A 24341-nucleotide genomic window follows, 5' to 3' on the forward strand; every position below is an offset into this window, starting at 1 on the left:
AAGGTGCTCAGGAAGAAATAAATTTCTAGCTTTACCAGTATTTGACTTTTCTAATATTCCCTGGTTCTTAAAGCCTGGTTTTCATCCCATGCACAATACTGAGATAACATCAGGTGGTTTTTTTCTTTGCATTGAAAACAGAGATCATATTACTGAGCACTCTAAGCAGCCCTAAGGCCATCCATATGCAGAAGCACAGACACATGAGCAGAGTGTCTGTGCACTGGACCAGCCCTCTTCAGAAATTCCAGGAGCTCTTCCTGAAAATGAGTACAGGAATTTGCTCACTGTAAATTTTTTTGTGATCCTCCACTAATTTCTGTCATCTCATAATTACAAATGTAATTATACATTTCCAAGATACACCTCAAACCATAGAAATGACTGTTCCTGGGGCAAATAAACATGTATAAATGTATAAAAATTGTAGCTCTCTGCAGAAGAGAGTTCTCCAACTAGACTGAAAGTGCATCCACTTAGTTTTGTTAATGACTACTGGCATTCATACAGCACAGAGATGGAAGCTGCATTAGGAAAAGTCTTTGGAAGTTTCATTTCAGCATCCATTTGCAGCTTTCTTCACACTCCATCTGCCTACTTTCATCCAGCTAACATAGGCCACTGTTAATATCCTAGTCAAAAGCCACCTGGTTTAAGCCAACTACACATAAGCTTTACGTACTTGTCCAAGTTTTAGACAGCCAAAACAAGTGTTGAAAGCCAGCTAGTCAAGGGTTTCTGGTCCTGGAAGATGCACAATCCCCTAAGTGGCCTGTCCCTGACTAATGCTGGCCAAAACCCCTGTCCATCCTCTTGGAAAGGGCTTCAACACCATTCCCTGCCTGCAGCACCTTCAAGCTGGACTGCAATGTACTCAACTTGAATTCTGCCAATTCTGGCTAGTTCAAAATTCTGCTACTGGCCTTTAGGTATAGTTCAACAGGTTAATAACTAAACCTTAAATAGTTTGGCACTTGAATCAGAAGTTTGGCACACCTTGGAGGTTCGTGCATGGTATTGGTCTGCCTCAGAATTATGGTACAATGCATACAGGTTCAGTATACCAAACTTTTTCCAAGTTAAAATACTGGCTAGGGGTATAAGATATTACATAAAAAACATTTTTACTCTCTAAGAGTTTTTTTAAAATATGCATTAATGTTTGGGTGGAAATTGAAACTACTCTTTACGTATTGAAGCATTATTAAGACTGCCAGAGACTCCTTAAATTGTTTGTACCCAAGTAATGTTTTCTTGCACAGTTCACTACAAAGCTTTCAGAAGGGGGACAGAATTACAGAATCAAAGATCTACGTTCCATTCTCTGAATGTTCTTATTGTTTTCTAGCTTGTGTTTAAACTGTTTGCTCACCCTACCAGAATAAGAAAAACAGTTCATGTTAAAATAGCACAGGAGTTAATATCATTAAAATCTTTGACAAGTACTTTCACTTTCTTTCCCCATAAAACTGATCAAAACATGTATCTAAAAGTCTAACATGTTTGTAATGCAGTTAAAAAATTTTTTAAATCAAGTTTACTTATTGAGGTATGGAAATTCCTACATTATTTGCTTTAAATGGCTTTACCTCAGTCTGTATGCTTCAGGTCATAAGCAAACAAGATGTCAGAATAAGTCAAAGCTTATTATAAGAAAAAATTCAAAGTCATCAGCATCATTATTATGGCAAAGAAAAGTCTTAGAAAATTGAAGCATGGTAAGCAAAAACTTCCTTAATTTTTTCCTATTAATTAACTTTCAGCTAAATAACAATTTAGATACTGATGGTAGATGACCAAACTTCAGTCCCACAAAAAAATTTGTTATTCACCAGCAACAGAATACATTTCCTATTATGTTAGTAATGCAGTTGTGGGCTATTTGCAAATCACACATCAATAGATTTGAGCATGAAAAATGCACAATTATGGGTTTTGGTGTAACACAACTGATCATACCCCCAGCTGTGGGCTGGAGGAAAGTTCCTGATCTGCAATAGTCTGAAAAAAAAAAATGAGGTAGAAGTACTTCCAAGCTGCACTGGTTGGTCTGTGGGAAAATTCAGTGTCTGTTAAGATCTTCATGTAACTGTTATGAATTATTTTTATGGCCTATAAATTTAAAATTATGTGATGGCAGTGATGTAGGAAAGATAAGACAGAGTGGCTTTCAGGTTAAGCTTACCAGAATAGTAACTTAAAATTTGCTTTTCTTTGTAGTACCGTAATATACAATTCATCAGTCCACACTTTCAAAATATTCTCAGAATACACTGACATGTTAAGACATGCACTAATTGTCTCAAAACCCATGCTAAATCAGGCACTGGAGGTGAGGAAAGCACCTTGAAGATACTGCTTTAGACTGCCCCTCCCTCCCTACGAGTTTTCCTGATACACTAAAATATCCCCAATCATACTTCAATCTAGAATTCCTACATAATACCAAAGAGCAAGACAATCTTATCTCTTGAATGAATCCTCATTGCAAAATGTGAAAACTTCCTAGGAGGAGATGAAAGGGAAGATACTAATATAGACATTACTACTTCTTACAGCAGTGCTGTTAGAACAGACCTGTAACTGATTTGCAAAAGCATTAGTAGCTGTTCATATCTTTTTCAAGCTTCAAAACCCACTCCTCAATCCCTGTTTTATGCTATCAAATAACACAAGTAAATAAACATTGGACAATTGCTACTGACACTCCAATAAGTGCACATATCAACTTTTAAGAGCACCATCACCCTTTTCATTTCAGATTGTTTTTCCCAAACAGCATGGAATTTGGGTGGCACACAATTTCAGACGACCACAATAATTTCAGGTGGCAGATCCCACCTCACAGACCTGGCATTTATTGTGTTACTACAGGTCACATCTCCAGCCTACTCAGCATCCCCTCCCTCCTCCAGCTCTGCTTCCCAAGCCCAAGCCCTGCTGCAGAGGCAGAGAGGGGAAGGAGGGAGGCAGGGAAGCTGCACTGCCAGCTCTGCAATCCTGCACCATGGAAATGTAGGTCAGAGAGGAGGGAATCTTGTCTTTGCTTTGTACCCACGGCAAGAATGAAGTCAAAGGTTTTCTGGGATGGGAGGCTGGAAGGGGGCTGTGGAGAACAACTTCTTACAGCAGGCCAGTTAAAAAAGCTCTTAAATGACAGAAAACAAAACAGTGACACTAACAAAACAGCAGCTGATCATCAGCACATGGGTTTAAAAATATAGGGCAGGCTCAACGATTAGGGAAAGCATAAGAAGTGAGTCCAAATTAAAAGCATTATCTGCATTACTGGTCTCCCCTTCTGGAGAAAGCAATCATCTATGAGATAAATACATTCCTCCAACAAAATGTTTAGTTTGCAAATGCAGGGAATGCTTTTTATTATGCTCTGCACCCAAGTAATTACAAGACTACAGCACAAATAGCAGGACACAAACCCCACAGAGAATAGTTTATACATATGACTGTCAGCTCCCAGTCAAACCAAAAGCAAAGCAAATTAGATCCCTTTTATCTAAGATTTACATTTCACCTGCAAATGAAGTGTTAATTCCAGTCTTCATTTGTCCCTCAGTAATGTAAAAGTATGGCCTGGTACAATATGGTACCTTCCTTTCACTGTTAAAAGACTGCAAAAGAATTTAGCTGAACATGGGATATGGATGAAAACTACCACGTTGCTGTTCTGACATTACCATGGCAACAGTCACAAGTGCTCTCATAAGCATTTAAATCTGACAGTTTTCATGATAACACTAACTGGATGATAGTAATGATGCATTTTGGGTTCATGAGGAAACTGCTGTAAAACTCCAGCCACAGGGCACAAACCATTCCTTTTGCTTTTCTCAAGACTATGCTTGTAGTCAAACCGTTCTGACAAGATAGTAATCTTGAATTACTTCTCTAAAGAAAAAAAACAAACAAAAAAACCAAGGTTCCCCCCAGCACAGAGCATATTCATAGCTTAAAGCCTTATGAACTCTCAAAGGTTTGCTTTGAATGCTTAAGTTGTGCACAGTTGGTGGTGTACAGGGGGGCAGAAGTAAAGACACACAATCTTTGACAGTATTTTTCTCAACAGGCTTTCATTTGCTTGAGGGAAGAAGATGCTTCCTAAAGAGGGAACTGAATTGCTGCTTCCAGGTATCATTTACCCAACAAGGTTTTCTGCAGTCTTCGTAGGTCTGTAACTAATACACTCATCTTACAGTAAGAAAACCCTGCAAACTGCTTTATCTCACTGGAGACCAAATGTACTGATATAGAACTACATCTCTAAGGACAAGTGCATCAGAACAGCGCTGTTTCCTTTTAGCCCATTTAGCTTTATCTAATAATAATTGACATTTCAACTATTTAATATGAATATTTGGTGAGCTGCTCCCTCTGATCACGCAGATGCTCAGTGTGGGCATGATGGAGAAGTCTGTTTTTCTTCACCTCATTAGAAAGGGAAGTGTGTGAAACAACATTTCTCATCCTAACATTTTAAGGATACCAGCCTGGATATTGTCTTGCATTTAATTCAACTGAATAAGATGAAGGAACTGAGAATAGTGACATTATGAAAGATTTGAAGTTTCCCAAGATGACAAAAATCAGACTAGGGGACATAGCCATGCTTGCTTGGCAAGAGATCTTTTCAACATAAAGAAGTTCTCAAAAAGTTAAGTATTCCCAGTTCTTTCCCTGTTAACACTTTTAAATGTTTGGTATTACATTAAAAACAACCACGCCACCAATAAAAACACTAAATCTCCCCATTTCTTGAAAAAACACAACCCCACCACATCTTTTCTTGCAGAAAGGGCAAGTGTTCCCAGCATCTCTAAGTTCAGCATTTAAATCAAGAAAACCAACTGGCAGAAAAAATCCTTTGTTAATAAAACACCAAATAACCAAGGAAACAAACACCTAGCTCACTGCCTTCACTAAATATTTAACATATCCTGTATTTGAATAAGCTGAGGTCTAAGAAATAATTTGAGAATAAGAGAGAGACTCTAGGTTTCACTCAGCATTTCTATGTCACTGTCACCACTTCAAGAAGAAGCATGAATTTAGTATACAACCCCCCCATGTCATAACTTAAGCCTGTTGTGCTGCAATGTATAGGTTGATGCAAGATGATAAACCAAAAATGAAACACTGAAAAACACCATCTGTGACTCAAAAATTTAGTACTGCCACTTAATGCAAATGCCAGTTTTTTATAGGCATTCCTCCAAAGTCCACCTAGGCATTGATTTCTGTAGACATAAAAACTCAACTCAATTATCCAGCTTTCTGAATCAAGAAAATAACCAACTCCCCGTTGTATCTTCTTTGAATAATTTAAAGTCTTGTGTTTTATTGATTTTTTTAATTTAGAAAACATTTTTATGTCCCAATAATTTAACGAAACAAGATGAAAATTCAGAGGTACTCATAACAGTACTTAAGACTCTAAAAAAGCAAGTATCATACACACACCTGAGGGGACAACTAAAACATCTGTTCCTCACAAAGTAAATTACAAAGCTTATGCTAAGCACACTGAAGCACATCAAAAGGCAAAAAAAACACCAAAAAGCAACTATCTCACCAAAGGAACATTGCTCCTGTATAAATGCAACTTCAAGAGAAATGTATTTTTAAGTATTGCTTCTATTAATGTCATAAGAAAATTCCCTCTTTCCAATTTGAAATATTTTTTTAAGTTGATGTAGCAGAGTACTTCTCTCATTTTACTGAGGTTTATTTTGGAAGCTAATTACATTAGTTTAAAAAGCTAACATTTTTCCTGAATTTTCAAAATGTTAAAAAAAAAGTAGTAATAATTAGAAGAATAACAATCACAATTCTTTTACTTTAGAGAAATTATAATTGAATCAGATTTAAAGAGACTTCATACTATCCAGCTGTGATTTAACCCCTTTTTATAAGAAAGCAAGTTTGCTTGTTACTTTTGCTGCAGGATATGAGGTACTTTCTAACCAAAATTCAGTTGACAAATGGATGCTGCCAACTACTGAAGATTCCCAATTTTCACTGAAGTTAAATGAATGACAGTTTTCTGTCAATAAGTTGGGGGCTTTATGACTGAGTAAAATATAATGCTGCCATATTCATTAAAAAATGCAGTGTCTTGGTCCCTCACCAATTCTCATTATATTTTCCCCTCCACCTTTTCTTTATTTTCTACTAGCAGAAGTTAAACAGTTAAAATGATTTATTGTCCAAATTTCACGCTAGCAGAGTGGAATGGAAAAACTAGAATGAAGCACACAATTAAATTTCTTTCCTATCCTTTCTCCTATTAATCAAAAAACTTCACACACATGAACACGTTTTCTCGATCATCTTCCACACACATTCCATAAATCAAGCCTTTTTCAGCAACATTGCTTTTGTTACATGGAAGACTCCTTATGGCAACCAGCCAAGTGTTAGCATTTTACCTCTCCCAGTTCTGTAAGAGAAAAACTTCTCTAGATCTTGATGCAAGATTTTTTCATAATATTTCATAAAAATATTTAAGTGGAATAAAGGGGTTCCCCCCTCCCAAGTTTCTTATCACACTATTCTCTTGTGTATTGGCATCTGAAGTACTAATATCATACTTGGATTCAGAATATCTTTATTTATTCATAGAACATCTGAATCCTAGAATGTTCAGGACAAAACTGATCCTTATGAGCATTAAGAGCCATTTTGTTTTTCTCAACACTGGTATACAATTGAATTCTAGAAAGGATCACACCCTAGCCAGAATAAAGCACTTTTGCACCAGTTTAAACTGATGAGAAGAAAATATTCATTGGTACAGCAATTTTAACATATTCAACTATGATCCAGTCTACAGTTAAGATAAATTGTAGAGTTGGATGGTGCTCATGCTACAAAAGAACAGCCTACTTCAACCATGCCAGTAAGTTGTGTAACTGGTTTTCACATTATTAATCATATCTAGATGTATAATACAAAGTGATGGATAATTTACTTTTTTTTTTTTTTCCTGTGACACTTAGGACTCTTGGGCAAAAATAACTTTTTTTTTTTTTAAGTTTATTTGCTGAACATATTTTACACTGCCTTTGTCAGTTACTTGAAGTGAAAAATTATCACAATGAAATGTGTTGCCATAGAAAAAAAGACTGCCTCCCACCATGGTCAGCTAAAAAATTTGGCATTTCATTGCTTACAATGTCCAATACAGACACAAGAATCCATGCTCTTATTTTGTCACTTCCTTTTCATAGGTAAAGAAAATTGGAATTGGTTTTTATAATGGTCAATAAAGCTTTATTTTCTTGCTTTCCTACTTCCCTTTGACAGCTATCTCTTCACTTCTAAACTTTTTCTCAAGTTATCAAAAAGATATGTGGTAATCCACTAGAAGATTTCTGTAAGATGCAGTATGAAAAACTTAGCTTTTTTTTTCTCAAGCCCCCAACCAATCCCCCTCACCACCTGAGCACCTCAAGCACATTCTATTGCTTAAACATTCTCTTTCAGAGAAATTCCTCACTGGTCTTGTTTTAAACAAGTGAACATTAACTCCCTAAACATCACTGTTTTAAGACCCAATTCAGAAGGAACACAAAACTACAAGCCTGTTTCTAATAAGTACCAAACTACAGTTTCTGAATTATCTATAGAACATTTTGAAAGCTGTACCAATAAGTCTGAGTCCTTTACATGTCAGAGGATTGGTCATATATTGCAGACCAGGTCTTTGCTTATAGTGGCATCAGATGTTATCAGTTCAAATCAAATTGATTTGTTTCAACAGTTTGGCAGTGTATTAATAGATACTTTTAAAAATCCAGTAAGTATAAATACCTCCTGATTAGGACTTGTTATTACCAATTCTCCATCCTTAAAAAGTTGATAAAATTTATCCAACAAGTCACAGAAAATTTATCTGATTTTTCTCAACTCCAATTTGCAGGGATGTTTTAATCTTGAGACTACACCATCCTCCCTATCTGCAGTATGGGAATAGAAATTATAAATTAAGTTTACTGCACTGCTCCTAGCTGCATTAAATGGAAAAAAAAATAAAATATATATACACACACACACACACACACAAAAACACCAAAACCCAACAAAACAGCAGAAATACTTTGTAATTACTGTTCATTATTCTAAACTTTTAAAATTGAGGCACCTCATTAAGCATTACAGAGTACATCTCCTTCTAGTAAGCAGAAATATAAGAAGCCAAATGAGGGAAAGCCACACTTTGGGGGAAATACATAGGCATGACAAGCACAGAAGAAATTGTAAGAAAAAATAGTCTGCTCTGAGCAGTTTATGAGAGGACAAAATTTAAGTGGTAGGCTACAACTGACCAGTTTAAATACTGGAAATGAGTGTTTTTCCTCATATAGTAACAGTTGAAGCAAAGTGTGAAAGGAGTGACTATGCCCTAAAATAGTCACTCTGTTAAATAATCATCCACAGCAATTTAATTTCCTATTCCCTTCTCAACTTAAAGATTCCAAAAATGCTATATAAAGCTAAAAGCAAAGCCCCTTGGGTTTCTTGACCAAAATAAAACCAGGAGTTAAAAAGACCTCCAAAATTTATTTTTTTTTTAATATGCAAAGAGCAAATGCATTATGAAAATTTTAAAAGGTGCTGAATTTTCTATGGAGTTCTGTATTTACATGAAATCCAGAAGATCCTGAACAATGCATGCTGAGAATGTGCAGTCTTTACAGGCCAGTTAACCTGATTACAGTGAACCTTCATGGTTCATTGTAATCCAGCCTTTACTACCTGGACTGACCAGGACTTCAGGAATGGGACCTCAGAAAAAAAAGCAGCAGGAAATCTGTCTAACAGCCAGGAAAGCTGCTCCCAAACATAATGGCCTAGCCAATAATCTACAGGTTTATAAAGACTTGAGTAAAGGTAAGAAGTCAAAGCATATTAATTTAAATGCGTTACAATCCCACGTGAATTTTTTTTAATGCAGGAGTAAATTGGTCTTCACTCACTGTAAACCAAGAAAATTAAACTACAGCTAAGTGAAGTAATTTTATACTTGAAGACATCACCAGCCAATGGCAATTTAACACATTATAGACTTACGAATGTTGATGTTGTACACTTTGGTAATTTGCTTTAATTTGCTTGACTGCCTTGATCTAGATATAGCCTTAAGGAATACTTGTGTATTGCCACATTAGATCGGGATCATCCTTTGTATTAAGAAGAAAAGGTTATTTCTGAATGGCAGATCTATGGAAGCACTAACAGGAAAATGGAGACAACTGTAGAATGCTTTTCATTTCCCTCTGTGGTGGTTAATTATAAATGAAAAAAAAAACAAAAACAACAACTTAAGATTTTAACTCTTTAAAACAAATGCTGTAGTGGGGAGGTCAGGTACAAGAGAAGGCTGGGAGGATGTTCCAGCACCAACTAAGACTCAAAGGCTATCACACAGGAAAAAAGTCCCTTTTTTTATTTTTTTTTTTTGATAGGGGTTGGGCAGACCAAGCTACACACAGCTATTGTTCTCCCACAAACATTTCTGTGAGTGCAAAGGCATTTCCAGAAGTCTATTTATTTGTCACAAAATCACTAAAAAAGACAGGAATCCAGGAAAATCTGATGCTAAAAAAAGAGAACTTGTGAACTATTAAATTGCTCCTAGGTCAGCAGCAAGCTAAAGGCTACAAAAGCTGAGTGACAGACTAGAGAGGTAAAGAAACTTTATCTTGAAGAGAGAACACCTGTGAACTCTGCTAGAAAGCACACAGGGTCCCCCAAAAGCCTCACTGAAAGAAGCTTCATAGTAAGGTGTAAGAATGAATTCAGCCAAGGTTTTATCAAAAGAAAAATACTAAAATAATAATCAAAATAACTGAAAGCTAACCAAACCTGGATTTACCTGGGTCTATACGTTTCTGTGGCAAGACTTCTAGATTTTTAGTAATTTATATTGAAAAACAAAGAATGAAAAAGCAAAATGCAATTCACAATAATACCTACATTTACAACAAAATATAACAAACTCACTTACAGGTCAGTGTTAAGGTGAACAAAATATTAATAATTAAAACATAAATAAATCTTCCACCAAGATGATGTCGGAAAATTACCTGGAAAAAATCCCGAGACATTTAAAAGTTGCAGAGAGCCCTCCCTCCCCAAAACTTATTGCAGGAAACATAAATGTCTTTCTGCAATTTAACTGGAGGCAAAATATTTTTCCCTGCCCCAATATCTTCAGACTTGCCAGAAAACCTTATTCTACTTCCTTCAACCCTGAGAAAAGAAAACATCTGCCTGTCCCATCAGCTTTTAAGCATCTTACAGAATTAATTTAGCTTACATCTGGGGAATGTGGTAGGAAAATGTCCAAACCTCCTTGAGCAAAAGTGCATCTTTTGCAATTAAATAAACAATATTTAAATATTTTAAAATACCATAATGTATTTCTCAAAGCTGTGAATGTCCTTTAGTTAGGCCACATTTATGAAGTACCAATATATCTCTATGCACTTTAACATAATTTAAATACAGTTTCACTAAAGAAAAATGACTTTACTGAACATGAAGCAGAAACTCCTTGGAGTTTGCCATACATTAAATGTCAGCTTTATCAATCATTTTCATTCCACTTGTGAGAGGCATCAGAAAAAGCTACAATATTGCCTTAAAGGTATGATTCTTATTCATAACAGAACTTTCACAAATATTAGTATACTAGTACTACTACTTAAAATTTAATACATTCTTGATCTTAACCTGGAGGATGTTAGCACTTACTACTTCTCCTCTTAGCTCCATATAAAGAGGTGATAAAATAATACTTGAAAATACTGTTTTTTAAACTGCCATCCATAAAAATGTTTTCTGCATATGGCTTGTTGGTATGGTAGTCACTGTTTAATCCTACATCCATATCTGAATTACAATTCAGACTTCAATAACACAAACCCACCACAGGCAGCTTTCCAGAGAAGAATTAAAAAGGACATGAAGGGTCTTGCTGAGAACTGCCAGGGGAAGGAAGTAAGAAATATATCTTGAATATGTGGGGATTTTCTTTGTACATTACAATAACATGCTCATGAAAGTTACCCTTACTAGATATTGAGTACATCCAAATAAAGGTGAGCAAACAGCCTGATTAGACAAGTCCCTCATTACTCTGAATGGCAACTATAACAAAAAAGTAAATACAATTTTTAAAAGATTTGAGGTATGAACATGGAAGTTGATTTACATTGCCAAATTTCACATATGAAATTTAAGCCAACTTATAAAACTACCCTTTTAAAACCAGGCAGAACACCACACCAGGCAGTCCAGAGTCTCTTTAAATTTTAAATCCTAAGACAGCATTATGATCCAGTTAATATTCTAATACGTATTTTACTACTTTAATCTGCATTTAACCTGCTGTTCATGTCCTGATATTTTTGGAAGCTTTTTCATTATATTCTTTTCCAGCCCTAATTATACACGTGAAGCCTACTATAAAATTGGTGGCTTGTTATGAATTACAATGTCACCCCAAAACAGAACCAATTTTACAGACCAATATGAAGTAGGTTGTGTAAATTTTATATATTTTATATGCTAGTTACAAAATATTCAGTTTAGGTCTTATAAAGCCCTCTTCAGCCAAAGTTTTCCATTTTACTTAGTGGCCACAATAAAACAGAACTCATCAGGCAGATGCACTCTTGACTGTCCTTATCCTAAAGAAAAAGATTTGTTAGCAGCCTATTTTAGGAAACTCCATCCCTTTTTCCCACAGTATGTTCTGAAACTGTTTTCCAATTTCAGTAAAACCTCTAGAAAATTTATTGTGTTTGTCAATTTGTATGAAAATTGCTGGCCAGGGAGATGAAACCCTCAAATGACTGCTCCCAAGAAGGGAGAGGCAGGCAGTGGTTTTTCTTTATTTCCTCAGAATGGCAGGATCAGGCCACTTGAAAGCAAACATCTCTACCAACTGCACTTCTTTCCAGGTCAAATGAAGGTATGAGGAAGTGGAAGAAAGACACAGGTGACTGTAGAGAAAAAATTACTTTTGTTCCCTATGAAGAAACCTAGAATTTTTTTAAAAAAACCCTCTATATTAAAAGTAGTATTGAATGTAGAGCAACTAGACTAACAATTAACTGCAAGCAATCTTATTACAACAATACATCACCTTTCTTAGTCACACTAAATTGTGCTTCCCACTTCCATTGAATTTTAAAAGCATATCTGTTGCTTATGCACAAAACCCCTTCTTACACCTATTTGGAGGAAAACTGTCACCTGCTTTTAACCTCAGAGCCCAAAAAGCAAGACATTTTAATTCCAACAACACATCTGTCTCCTAAAGCACCAAACCAACTGAATAGTTCAACTGGCTAAAACTGCCAAATGCAATGGTAATGTGAGCTGAAGTATAAAAGGCTTTGCTAGTATTCATCTGTTTGAAGTATAACAAAGTCTTATATTCTAGCTAATCAATATTTTTTTTTTTTAAAAAAAAAAGTTGCTCTTGAAGTTTCTTATCAACTTCTTTCAATTTACCAACTGCTACAGATAAATTTGACATTCTAAAAACATTGGACAAACATTCACTATTTGAAATTTTAAGTACTGAAGATAAATACATTCATATAGTAGCATACAAAAATCTGAGAATCACTTCTACACTTAAAAAGAAAATCAATGTTTTACCTCAAAGAAATTCACATTCACAGTATGAATTTATTGCCTTTCAGATATTACAAACCAGGGTTTTTTTATTGATCAGTATCATCAGTGTTAAGCTTCCAGCTGTATGACCACGAGGTTCCTGTGACTTACAAAATCTCAAGGATCTCCTGAAAATCCTACAGTCCTTTTGGGAATAAGGAGGGGCAAAACCAGGAAGTGGTGAATGAAAAGTAGAACAGACAATACATCACTGACACTTCCATGCACTTTTACACGTAGACAAATTTCCACTTGTCTTTAAGATTTTTAAATTATTAAAGAACAAAGAACCATCCTTCCAGCAGCAGTGATGAAAGCAGTTGCCACAGTAGCACATTGCTCAGTGACAATGAAAATAGCTCCAGATGGCACCTCTGCAGATCACAGTCACAGGTATCCTTTGAAACCATTATCAGTAGTGCCTAAATGCTATCTGAGTGAGCCATAACTAATGCAGAGCTCATTATATAGTCCTTACCTAACAAAAAAGCCTATGCTGAAAAAGACTAGATCTAGGACCACCAGTAGTAAACCAGAATTTTGTCTGAATTCCTGTCCTAACAAAGATTAAAAACCACCCAAGTGTAAGCATCCTGGAAGTGGGGGTGCAGATACAACAGCACCTAGCTGCAGAAAGGACAGGAAGAATAACAAATGGATTTAGTTGGAAAATAAAATCAGAAAGTTAGAGACCGAAACATATCCAGTCTTAATCAACTACCTTCTCAAATGGTACAAGGAGGAATTGCCCTAAAAGCTTAAAAATACCACATATTTTTCTATTCTAGCTGGACCTTCTCATTTGTGATATGGCACTCTGTTGAAACAGTGTTGAACGATATCACTTAAAATGTGTCCCTGAAATGACTGAGAACCAAGGTCATTACCTCAGCCTTCCATTAACATTTACCTCCAAAGATCTGTCTCATTTCTAAGCTTTGCAGGTGCTACATGCTTAGAAAATACAATCCTTACCTTACCAGAAAGAGGTACGGTGTTTGGAATCAAACACTAACAGCTACCACAGAGAGGGTTCAGGATAATGAAAATTCCCAAAACAAGCCCAACAACTTCAGTAAGGAGGAGGTAGACTTTTAAAGTAGTAACTCCAGAAAAAGGTCCATAAATTGAAACAATAGCCTTTAAGAATGTTCAAGAAGGGCTTTGACAGTAACAACAAAGTACAGAGCTTACAAAAATAAAAAGCTCATAAAGCAGAACTTGTCCTGGTGTAACTTTGTAGTAGAGAATATGAAGGAGTTGGAGGTGAGACAAGGCTTTGAGGAATATTCCTATGGATGTTGCTAATTATCCAGCTACCCTACTTTCCAAGCTCAGGAAAAGCTATGACTACCATGTTAAGTTATATATAGGCAACTAACCAAGCAGATTTTTTTTTCCAGAAATAACTAATGGTGTCTTACCTCCAGCAAGAGCAAATAACCAAGCACTGAAGTGTCACAAGACCTACTGACAATGTTATAACCTTAACAACAGAACAGAGAAGGAAATCTGGACTAAGTCATGTCAGATTCATTACAAAAATGTCTGATCATTAAATACTTGAATTGTAACTCTGATTTAGGCATTGCAATGTGTGCTAGAAACCTTCAAAACTGTGTTAAAACTCTTACTCAAAGACAAGGGGATGCCTACTTGTGTTATTTTGGCAAGCCTGGATAAACTTGTACAGTGAAGAAAGGATCTCAGAGTGGACTAACTTCTGGTGCCTCATCTTCCATACACTCATTTAGACTGGATCTTCAAGACCTTCCTGTTGCCTTCAAGACTTGCAAAAAAATCAAACCACTACACAGAAACTAAGTTATTATACCCCAACAGAAAAAATCTCATGACAAACTCAGTTGCAGAAGCAGCTATTAAATATTCAGTAAATGTTTAGATATAGTTTGTAGAAGGAAGTATATTGACAACATTAACACACAAGCTGTTTGAAAGCTGTAATGTTTGATTGTTGAGAACAATTAGGATGAAGTATAAAAATCTGTAGCTCAAATTGAGCTGGTATCATTTAATAATCCAATAGCACACATTGAGTACTGTGTCCAGTTCTGGAATCCCCAGCATAGGAAGGACACAGCTCCTTGAGCTTGTGCAGAGGAGAGACACAAAAATGCTCAGAGGGCTGGAGCACTGCCCCATGAAGCCAGGCTGAGGAAGTTGGGGTTGTTCAGTCTGGAGAAGAGGAGGCTCTGAGGTGACCTTATAGTGACTTCCCAACATCTGAAGGGGATCTACGAAAAAGCTGGTGTAGGGCTTTTTACACAACTGTGTATTGAGAGGACAAGGGGCAACGGTTTAAAACTTGAAAAGAGGAGATGAGGAAAAAAAATTCTTTCCTGTGAGGGTGGCAAGCTGCTGGAACAGGCTGCCTAAGGAAGTTTAGGGCTGCCCCCTTCCTGGAAGTGTTCAAGGCCAGGTTGGATGGGGCCTTGAGCAAACTGGTCTAATGGAAGATATCTCTGCCTATGCAGGGGGGTTGGAACTAGATGATCTTTAAGGTCCCTTCCAACCCAAACCATTCTATAATTCTATGAATAAAAACATATAAGAGTTTCATGAATAGACATTACATATAAATCTTAAGCCTGAAATACAAAGAGAAACACAAATCAAGCTCATCACCTGTATAGGATTGAAGCAGAAAGTGGACATTCAACTGAAAGGACACTTAGTTTAAATTTCCTAGTTTAATCTTACTGGGAGTTGTTTCCATTGAGAGTGGCTCCTGGACCATTCATAAAGGATCTGAGTCCTAGCACACGGTGTACATGGCAGAGGAGTTTCTCAAGGGACGCCCAAAGGGCAAGCAAATAAACTCTTTATCATTCAGCTTTAGGTCAAGACAGGTCTAACAAGTCATCTTAAAATTCATAACAAGAAAGTTTAAGGCTCTCAAGCTTTTTGTAAGTAAAGCTCCCTGGATGCTTAAAGCTCCACTTCAGTGTACACTCAGAAGTACTTCAGATTTTCATACTTGGCACTCCTCCATTTAAAGGACTCAAGGACCTGACAGGAATGCCACAAGCATCTTTATCATGCTGACACAATCAAGTTTTACACAGAACAGTGACTTCAGACATGTTCATTCAATAACAAAGCTGCATGGCTCCAGGTTCCCTCTTTTGTTCAGTAGCATACTGGGCAACACAGCAATGTCTAACTTCCAGATGTGTGACTGTCACAGAACTTCTACTTCTTCTCTTGAATTTGCAGTTCTTAGTCTCAAAATAAAATAAAACCTATTAAGAGGAAAAAAACCAAGCATTTCTTTCGTATAATGCAGTATAATATCATGATAGCTTGACACAGATGTACGTGATCTACAATCAGAGAAAATGAGTGCAGTATTGTTCAACCAAACACATTTTCTTGAAAACAACACTTGTCTGTCATTTTCCTTGGTGTCTGTCAGCTTGACAACTTACACTAACGTTTGAAACATGACTGAGGCAATGAAATGCCAACCACTGAAATTGTTGTGTAGACCTTAAATATAAAAGTAATAGATCTAAGTAATAGATCTTAAGACACTTGGTTACATTTCATCTACTCTTATTAAATTAAAACAGACACGCAAGGCCTTCTAGTCTGTTATCCCAGAGCAGTGTAAGGTTGCTGACAGATGTTTCTTGGGGAAGCATCCACTTCTACAGCTCAAAGATTTTTTGAGTTACATCCTAGCTCTTAACCCTCATGCCTGCCTAACCCTAACTGCCTGCCTCATGGTTATGCCTGAGTTACAGATAAATATACTTAAAAAAAACAACCAAACAACAATCCAATGAAAACAAGAATCTCTAACTCCAGCGTCATCTATAGAACACTCTTAACAGGCAATTACTACAAACATCCTCTTGATGGTTAAAAACTGAATTGTATGCACACAGAGTTCCCAGAACACTGCTTGGCCCACAGAAGGAAGTGGGGGTGCAGGCAGGCTGGTGTCACACTTGTACCAAGAATAATGACCAATTTATGCACAGCCTCCATGAAAAACACATTCCACTTCAGAGCCCATGTCAAACACTTTGAAAGAGTCTGTTGTTTTCTTGACTCAATACCACTGTTCTCAAATATTTTAATGAGATTAGAACATGACACAGAAAACTGGTGACATGTGGACAAGCAGCTATACCTCTCATATTTACTTTTTCTTTTTTACCTTTTTTTTTTTTAAAGGTAAGTGCTATTTATCTGTATACGGAGAAATTCAATTCTCAAGAGTTTCAACACATGCTTCTGAAAAGTCATTTCATGTTTTGGCACTGAATCACAATCTTAATTCCTCATGACAGATTTAAAAAAGATCCCATAGATATACCTACTTACACAGAAGCATAATAATTATCTGAAGCTTTTTTATATCAAACGTGTATACACCATGCCTCTGCTCCAACTCATCCTTCCTCTCCAATGATCTGTTCTTTGAGGTGTCAGAAAGTTAAAATTTCCCTTCATTCCACTACACACCAATTAATCCTTTAAAAAAAAATTGCAGAGGTTGAAAACCATCCCATTTAAAATAGTAAAATCACTGAGACTATATCTGACTCAAAAGATTTTGGGGGCAACAACAGCAATATTGTTTGATTAGTTAATGCTCAAAAATCCAAGATTGACTGTAAACTGATGAAAAAAGGCTGCTGACCTTGGAGGTGTCAAATCAGTCTCCCAGTTCTTCTGAAATTAAGCCTGTTAGTAGCATGGCTTACATAGGGACCCTCTTTTATATTGGCTGCTTTCTGTCTAAAGTTGTTTTCTGTAATGTATTTGCTGCATCTGGAATGTAATGTATTTTCTTTAATTACCAACAGTCTATATGTTTACTCAGAGTAATTTTACAACTGAGAAACTGTTGTAGTCTGGCAGTTTACACTGGAAAGATGGATGTTACTTTTGCTGAATTGTAGGAAAAACATTATCACTGAACTCAGATGCACCAAAAGCTTACATGGAATTTTGTCCTAGAGATATAACTTGCATTTGAATGCACTGCAGGAATTTGCTCTGGAGTTTTCTACAAGCAAAGTCCTTCAGCTGAAACACTCACTAATTGTCCACTGATTCTCAATATCTGAAAGAGCTGCTGCATCCACCTGTTTACTGAACAGTAAGAGAAAGAAATGCCAACAGTATTTCTGGCTGCTTATAAGCACAGATGATCAATAACAGATTCCATCACCAACAGCAATAACAAGAACCTTCTGGGTTTCAGCAGCTGTGAACACTGAAAGAACCCAAAGTTAAAACCAGAGTATTTTCATAGCAATTAGGAAAGGCAACAGAGTAATTTCTACAAGGTTCTACAGTACCATATAGATCTTTCTTGCTTACACCCAAGTTTATAACCATGCTGAATCACAGCTCATGACTAGTCAGGACTCAGAACTCCACACGCTATCAGTCTATTCCTGTCTTTCATTTTCAAGTCATGAAGACTTCAGAAAAAAACCAGAGATGAGCAACAACAGCATTACCAGCACTCTCACTCTCACAGAGAAACAAATGTTATTTGCACGTGCAAAAAGTCAATCCAGAGCCTACCTGCAGCTTGGAAGAGTACCAACCTATAACAACCAGCTGTGTCAGATGCTCACAGAACAAGGAACTTCTGTATCACAGCCTTATGTACACATAGCTACTTTGTTCTGATTGACCCCTCAAGATATAATTTAAAAAAAAAAAAAAAAAAATTCACATGTTGCAGTTGCAGAAATCAAAATTTAGTCCAAAATTTAATTTCATCTGACCAATGAAAGGTCAGATACGATTTCTAAACTTCTAGTAGATGACTTCTAGTTGACTGGGGTATCAACTTTGTAATTTGTCTTTTGCAAAGCAGAACCTCAACCTGTGAAATTTATGGAAACAATAGATGTAGAGAATATCAGCTAAAAATTCTCTCTCCACATTCCCTCACACCTGCATGGTATAAAAATACTAACATACTCATCTTCCATAGTTCTTTAATCCATTACAAACAGTGAACATTCCTACTTAAAAAACACAAGTAGGGCTGCTATGCAGGGGATTAAGCTTTGAAGTGAAGCCTGCAGGTAGAGCTGGAGGTTTCCAGAAGTCATGCTTGACAATCTGCAACATGAGCTGCTGGGTAATGAGACAGCAAGAGCTGCCACCACTACCTTGATTCCACAACAACATTAATCCAGGCAAACAGAAGTACCACAGGTATTTAAAAAAGGCTTTTTAAAGATGTCTTGTTATAAACAAGGCCAGGTCCAGAATCATGAAATCATGCCTTCACAATAAAAATTCATTTAATAAGTCAATTCTTCCTAAGAGAAAGTAAGTGTGCCAATTAAGCAAAAACCCTGTTACAGGGAAAAACTGCCAGCAGCACAAGTTATTTTAGCTGACATTACTTCAGAAAAAAGCCCACCATTCACCATCTGTTCTGGAACAAATTTTGAATGCTAAGAAAGTTTCCAACATCACTGATGAAAAGAAAGCAGTCAAGATGCCGAAGTTTGTTTTGCTGTTAAAAAGAACAAGCATCTAGGACAACTCATATTTCAGCAAGAACAAACACAAAACAGAAGTTCTGCACATTTTATGAAAACCATTATAAAGAGTTACAGTAAGGCAGAGTGCAAGACCTGTAGGGAATACAACAGAAAACAAAGAAAAGCTCCTTACAAATTCTACATGAGAAGCAGGTGGGCAAACTCCAGGCAGTGGCTCACAGTTTACACTCCATGTAATAAGTGTACACCTATAAAGCTTTTTCTAGTTTCTAACAAGATCAAAACTTTTGGAACCTCGTGACTCTGATAACCTTTTAAATAAAACTGACCATCAAATCAAACCCTTTCCTTCAGACAAAGAAAATAAAGGATAATGTATGATAAGGAAACACTGGAAACATTGTAAAACACAGAACAGAAATAGCTGTAGATGGTGTTACCAGTGATGTTAAACACTTATGCACAACCACATTAGGATAAACAAGCTCTTCCAACATGCAACTCAGAACCAAAGTGCAATCTACAGCAAAAATAATATATAAAAAGTAATGATGAACAAAGTAAAATAAGAAATTCATCCACCTAAAGGCAATATTTATAATTTCAGACATAGTAAGAAATTATTTATGCCTTCCTACAAACTATTGGTTCTCACTTAGAAAAATCACATAAAATCTGACTTCTCCATGTTCAAAACCAGATTATTTCCAACAGGCAAAACTCACACTTGAACTGAAAGTTTATTTCACAAGAAGACTTGTTTAGCCAAGCAAAACAAGAAGTTTTAAAGTTTTAGAGAACGTAACTGCCCTCTGACATCACAGAAAAAAAGGAGCTACCTAAGTCAAGGAGAAAAATGGCATAAAAATGAAGCTTTTGAATTTCACCATTCACCTAGAAACCAGAGGTCTGAAGTTTGAAGAAATTTTCTAAGAAAGAGCTACCTAACACTTCAGTCCTCTTGAAATGCTTCAGGAGTCCCCAAAAGCAATTGTACCAACACTGAAGCCAGCAGATGGCATCATGGAAGTAGGGCTGCAATCCTGTCCTACCCTCCCTATCTCTGTCATTTAGCCAATTAGTACAATGAACCTTTCCATTAAAACTTTGGAGGAAGAAAGTTCTTTCCCATTTCCTTCCTAATTTTGTCTAGCATGAAAAATAATAACAAACCACACAAACACAAAAAAAATGTGAGTAAAAACTATGTGAAATTTGCTGAACAATAGAAGATTAAGTATTCTATACAAAGTAACAAACTGAAGATTATGGGTTAGAACTATGTGGTCCACCACTGTGATAAAATTTAGACATAAACAGATGAACATTTCATTGCCACATAATTAACAGATTTATTTTTCCCCCATGTGAAACACAAAGTCAGTATGTCACCCTGATTTATGAATGAGCTAAGCATTTAGGGCATCTTTTTAACAGTCTGGAAAATAAGGCTTCAAAATCCCTTAAAAGTTTTTTCTTAGAAAAAACATCAAATGACAGATGGAGTTTTAATATTTCTCATGACACCAGATGATGCTTTATGTGCAACCATGTAATACCTCTCAAATAGTTATTTCAAAAATACTCTAGTTTATGGTGCAAAAATATTTGAGTAATTTATTATCAGTTACATTTTCTTAATAGAAGAAACCAGCAAGGACAGTTTAATAATGCTACATCAAAATTCTAGGTAGTATGCTGAATATTTGAGCTAGGACTCAGAGAATAAAAAAACTTAATGCTTTTTTAATGAACTTCTAAAACTACCATTTTTAGAGTTACTGTACAAGCCTTCACTTTTACAATAATTATAATGATGAGCTTAAAACAGTTCATTTCTACTTTACTATACTCATGCTTTTCTTTTCTCTCTTTCCTTTTCCTTCCCACAGAGTAATTTAAAAAGAACCTATTTACTAAGTCATTTATTAAGTCGCCTAAAGTCATTACCACTTGAAACAAATGCATTATACCATAGAAATCTGGGATTTGGTATTACAACACTGCTTTATCCCTCATAAAGCATCCCTAAATTTGTGAAAGGTTCAAGAACAAATCTTCAGACAAAATGGGCTAATTTCTTCCTAATCAGTTCTAAATTCATTTAGGAATAACACCGTTTAGAACTAGAATGGGTTCCTTCCTTAAAATATTCCTTTTCAATTTTTTAAAGTATTTTGAACCCAGAGGAGATTGGGAACAAAATACTTGGGAAAGTACTTCTATGAAACAAGAAAAAGCTCTAAATGTTTATAGGAAATTTACATTCAAGATACTATTTTATGTCAAAATTGGGAGTGCAACTAAAAGTAGTGCATGAATTTGAGAGTGTTTAGTGCTGTCTATTTATCAGATTTATATAGGTATGCAGATGGCAAAAGCCTTAATGAGGACTCTACATCAGTTTTGTAGCATCTGTCCTACTTACTAGCAGATCAAAACAGCACTTGTTTGAGAGCATTCTACAAAAGCAGAGAAATATTGGCAAAAGATGAAAAAAAGGAAAGCTGATTGAGGTTCTCTTTCTCATCTGTATTTGTAGCAATGCCCACTGACAGCATTGTAAAACAAGTCCATCTCACTAGGCTAGGATGCTTCAACAGTAATGTCAAAGTCCAATTTATCCACTACTAAACAAACTCCTCATTAGTAATTGCAGAGTAGGAAACAGCAATACTCCAAAACCTAGTTTTCTTACTTCAGTTTGGTGTGTCTAGTTTTACCCCCTGTGTTTATGAAATATGCCTTTCATAGATAAACATAAGGCTAGCAAACATCTGTGTTATCTTAGTACAACCAAGCAAAAAAACCAAACCACTGCACCTCCAGAACCTGCCAGCAAAGCCTTCCCAGCACAGCTTTTTACTGCAGACAAATCCCTTGAACAAAGATCTCCAAGATCAAAACATATTTTATCTTTTCATGGAGAAGCACCTCCATAATTCTGTTAGTCAGCCAAAGTGACCTTCCAGAGCCCAGGCCAGGACACCAAGATACCAATATATATGTGCACACTATCATTTCCATAAAAAGTGGGGTTTTTGTAGCTTACCGTTACAGACTTCAGAGTCATCCCGTGATAGGTGCCCATGGTATCAATTTTAAAGCCTTCCGTTTCTGCAAAGGAAAAAAAAAATCTCTTGTAAATAATTGTGAGCATAGGGACATCATGTCTAAATGGACAGCACTGGGAATATCTTTGCCATTATTTTTGTGAAGAACACATCTTCCTGTCAGCATTGGTTTGGGTTTTGTTCACCATCCAGAATCTTGTTACTGATCAGGAAACCTCTGTTTTCTTCAGACAGATGTATGAGGTATTTCTGCATTCTGTTACTAAACTTTTCCTGCTGTGTGGAATCATTCAAATCATCCAGAGAACAGATAAAAATTTAAATCTTTGTAAGAATATTTTACAATAAGCCTGCAGTCTCAGAAATTCTCTTCACTACAAATAGGAGAAGTACCTCCTATTCCCAAAATGGATTCTAATGTAACATATTCAAGTTGTAGTTGGGAAAATATACTTACTAAGAAACCAGCTTACATAATCCCATGACTATAAAACTGTGGCCACTAAAAATAATAAATTCACTGTTAGAGTACAGAAGACCTCCCATGTCATTGTCATATAGAGGACAGCATCAGCATAAATTCATACCACCAGACTACAGTTGACAAAAAGTGTTGGTTTTAGGTTGATATTTTTAAGTAGTTTTAATCAGACTGAATTTATGCTGAGTAAGTGCCAGAAGCCTGCAAGTGATCAGTGATTAAAGCTGCTGCCACTAGCCTGTTTGATTCTGAATATTCCTCCTCTGTCCTACTCTCAGTGCTCTAAGAACCAGTTCTGCTCCTGGATATTGCCACGAGGGCTTGCAACTTACTTTTTCATGTAGTAAATCCTGTAGCCCTGTCAGCTGACTCTATCAGCCAACAACCCAGTTAATTCATACTGAAAAGACATGGTAACCACCCATCAAACCATGATGAGCAAGCATTGGTCTACACCTAAGTACTACACCCAGGCTATTTCAACTAGACTTGGGTAAAGGCAACAGATACTGTATAAAAATAGTTACTGAGAATTAGAAGATTTTTTGCCATTTAATATGCATAGTAATGGATCAGCACTAAACCATAACAGACCAAAAGTAATGGATTCAGGTATGAGCATTATATTGAATCTACAAAAAGTCCCCAGAAAAATATTTTCAAGACTGTAGATTCTTGTCCCTATAATAAGTAAATTAACTTAAACTGAAACCCAGACAACCTTGAAAACAATACAGATGCTCTGAGAAGCATCTATGGTTGCTCATCCTTTCTTCCTTAGATGAGTTTATCATAAACTGGTAGGAAATGAGGCAGAAAATTTTCCCAGACTAAATAACTCTCCAGTGCCTAGAAAAAGATACCCACGAGTTGGAAACTGATCACACTCATCTCACCACGGAGACAGTTATCTGCTTTCTGAAAACTGGTTTTGGTTTTACCTTATCCCACCTCACCCCCTCAACTATGATACCAAACCTACCACCAGCTACCAACTGAAGAGGTCTAATGTTAGTGATCTTGTTTTGTTTTCCAGTCACCTCAGCTTCCAGCCCTTCTTCATCTTGACTTCTCAAGGCCCTCCCTCCCCTCCTGCCAGATATAGCCTGCCTGAACTACACTAAGTTGATTCTGAGAAAGCAAAATGCAGGCACAGACATCTGCAAGACAGACACTAATGACACCTTCTCTACTGAAATTAAAAAAAAAAAAAAAAAAAAAAAGACAAATTAGCCTAGCCTGCCTTTGCACCTTTCCTCCCAACCCCAAGATGTAATTATGCATTAGTCTTAAGGGCTCATACAGATGAACTAAAGATACTGAAATTGCATCTGACCAACACTTCCATGGACATCAGTCTTCTCTGTGACTATCTATGTAGGTCACTGTATCTCAGCAAGGGGCATATTAATATTTCAGGTGGTGCCTGGAGCCTTGCAGAATATTTGGTAGAGCTTCCCTAAGTTGAAAAGATGCTTTTGCTGACCTGGAGTGACATAAATCAATGATGTATAATCTAGGCTGACAGTTGCTTTTGAATTTTAGGTAACCAACAAAGGAACCTTTCCC

At 36.3% G+C, this 24341-nt stretch overlaps 1 protein-coding gene across 1 annotated transcript in view; it reads right to left on the reverse strand.

The window, feature by feature from the left end:
- The window catches only part of CDC73 (cell division cycle 73), a 104917-nt gene that overhangs the window by 48249 nt on the left and 32327 nt on the right, over positions 1 to 24341 (reverse strand). The window contains exon 10 of the mRNA XM_071751073.1: positions 22270 to 22334. Coding sequence (XP_071607174.1) covers positions 22270 to 22334 — 65 coding nt within the window. The remainder of the gene's footprint in view (positions 1 to 22269; positions 22335 to 24341) is intronic.

This window comes from Heliangelus exortis, chromosome 8 (assembly GCF_036169615.1).
Source record: "Heliangelus exortis chromosome 8, bHelExo1.hap1, whole genome shotgun sequence".
Taxonomy (NCBI): Eukaryota; Metazoa; Chordata; class Aves; order Apodiformes; family Trochilidae; genus Heliangelus; species Heliangelus exortis.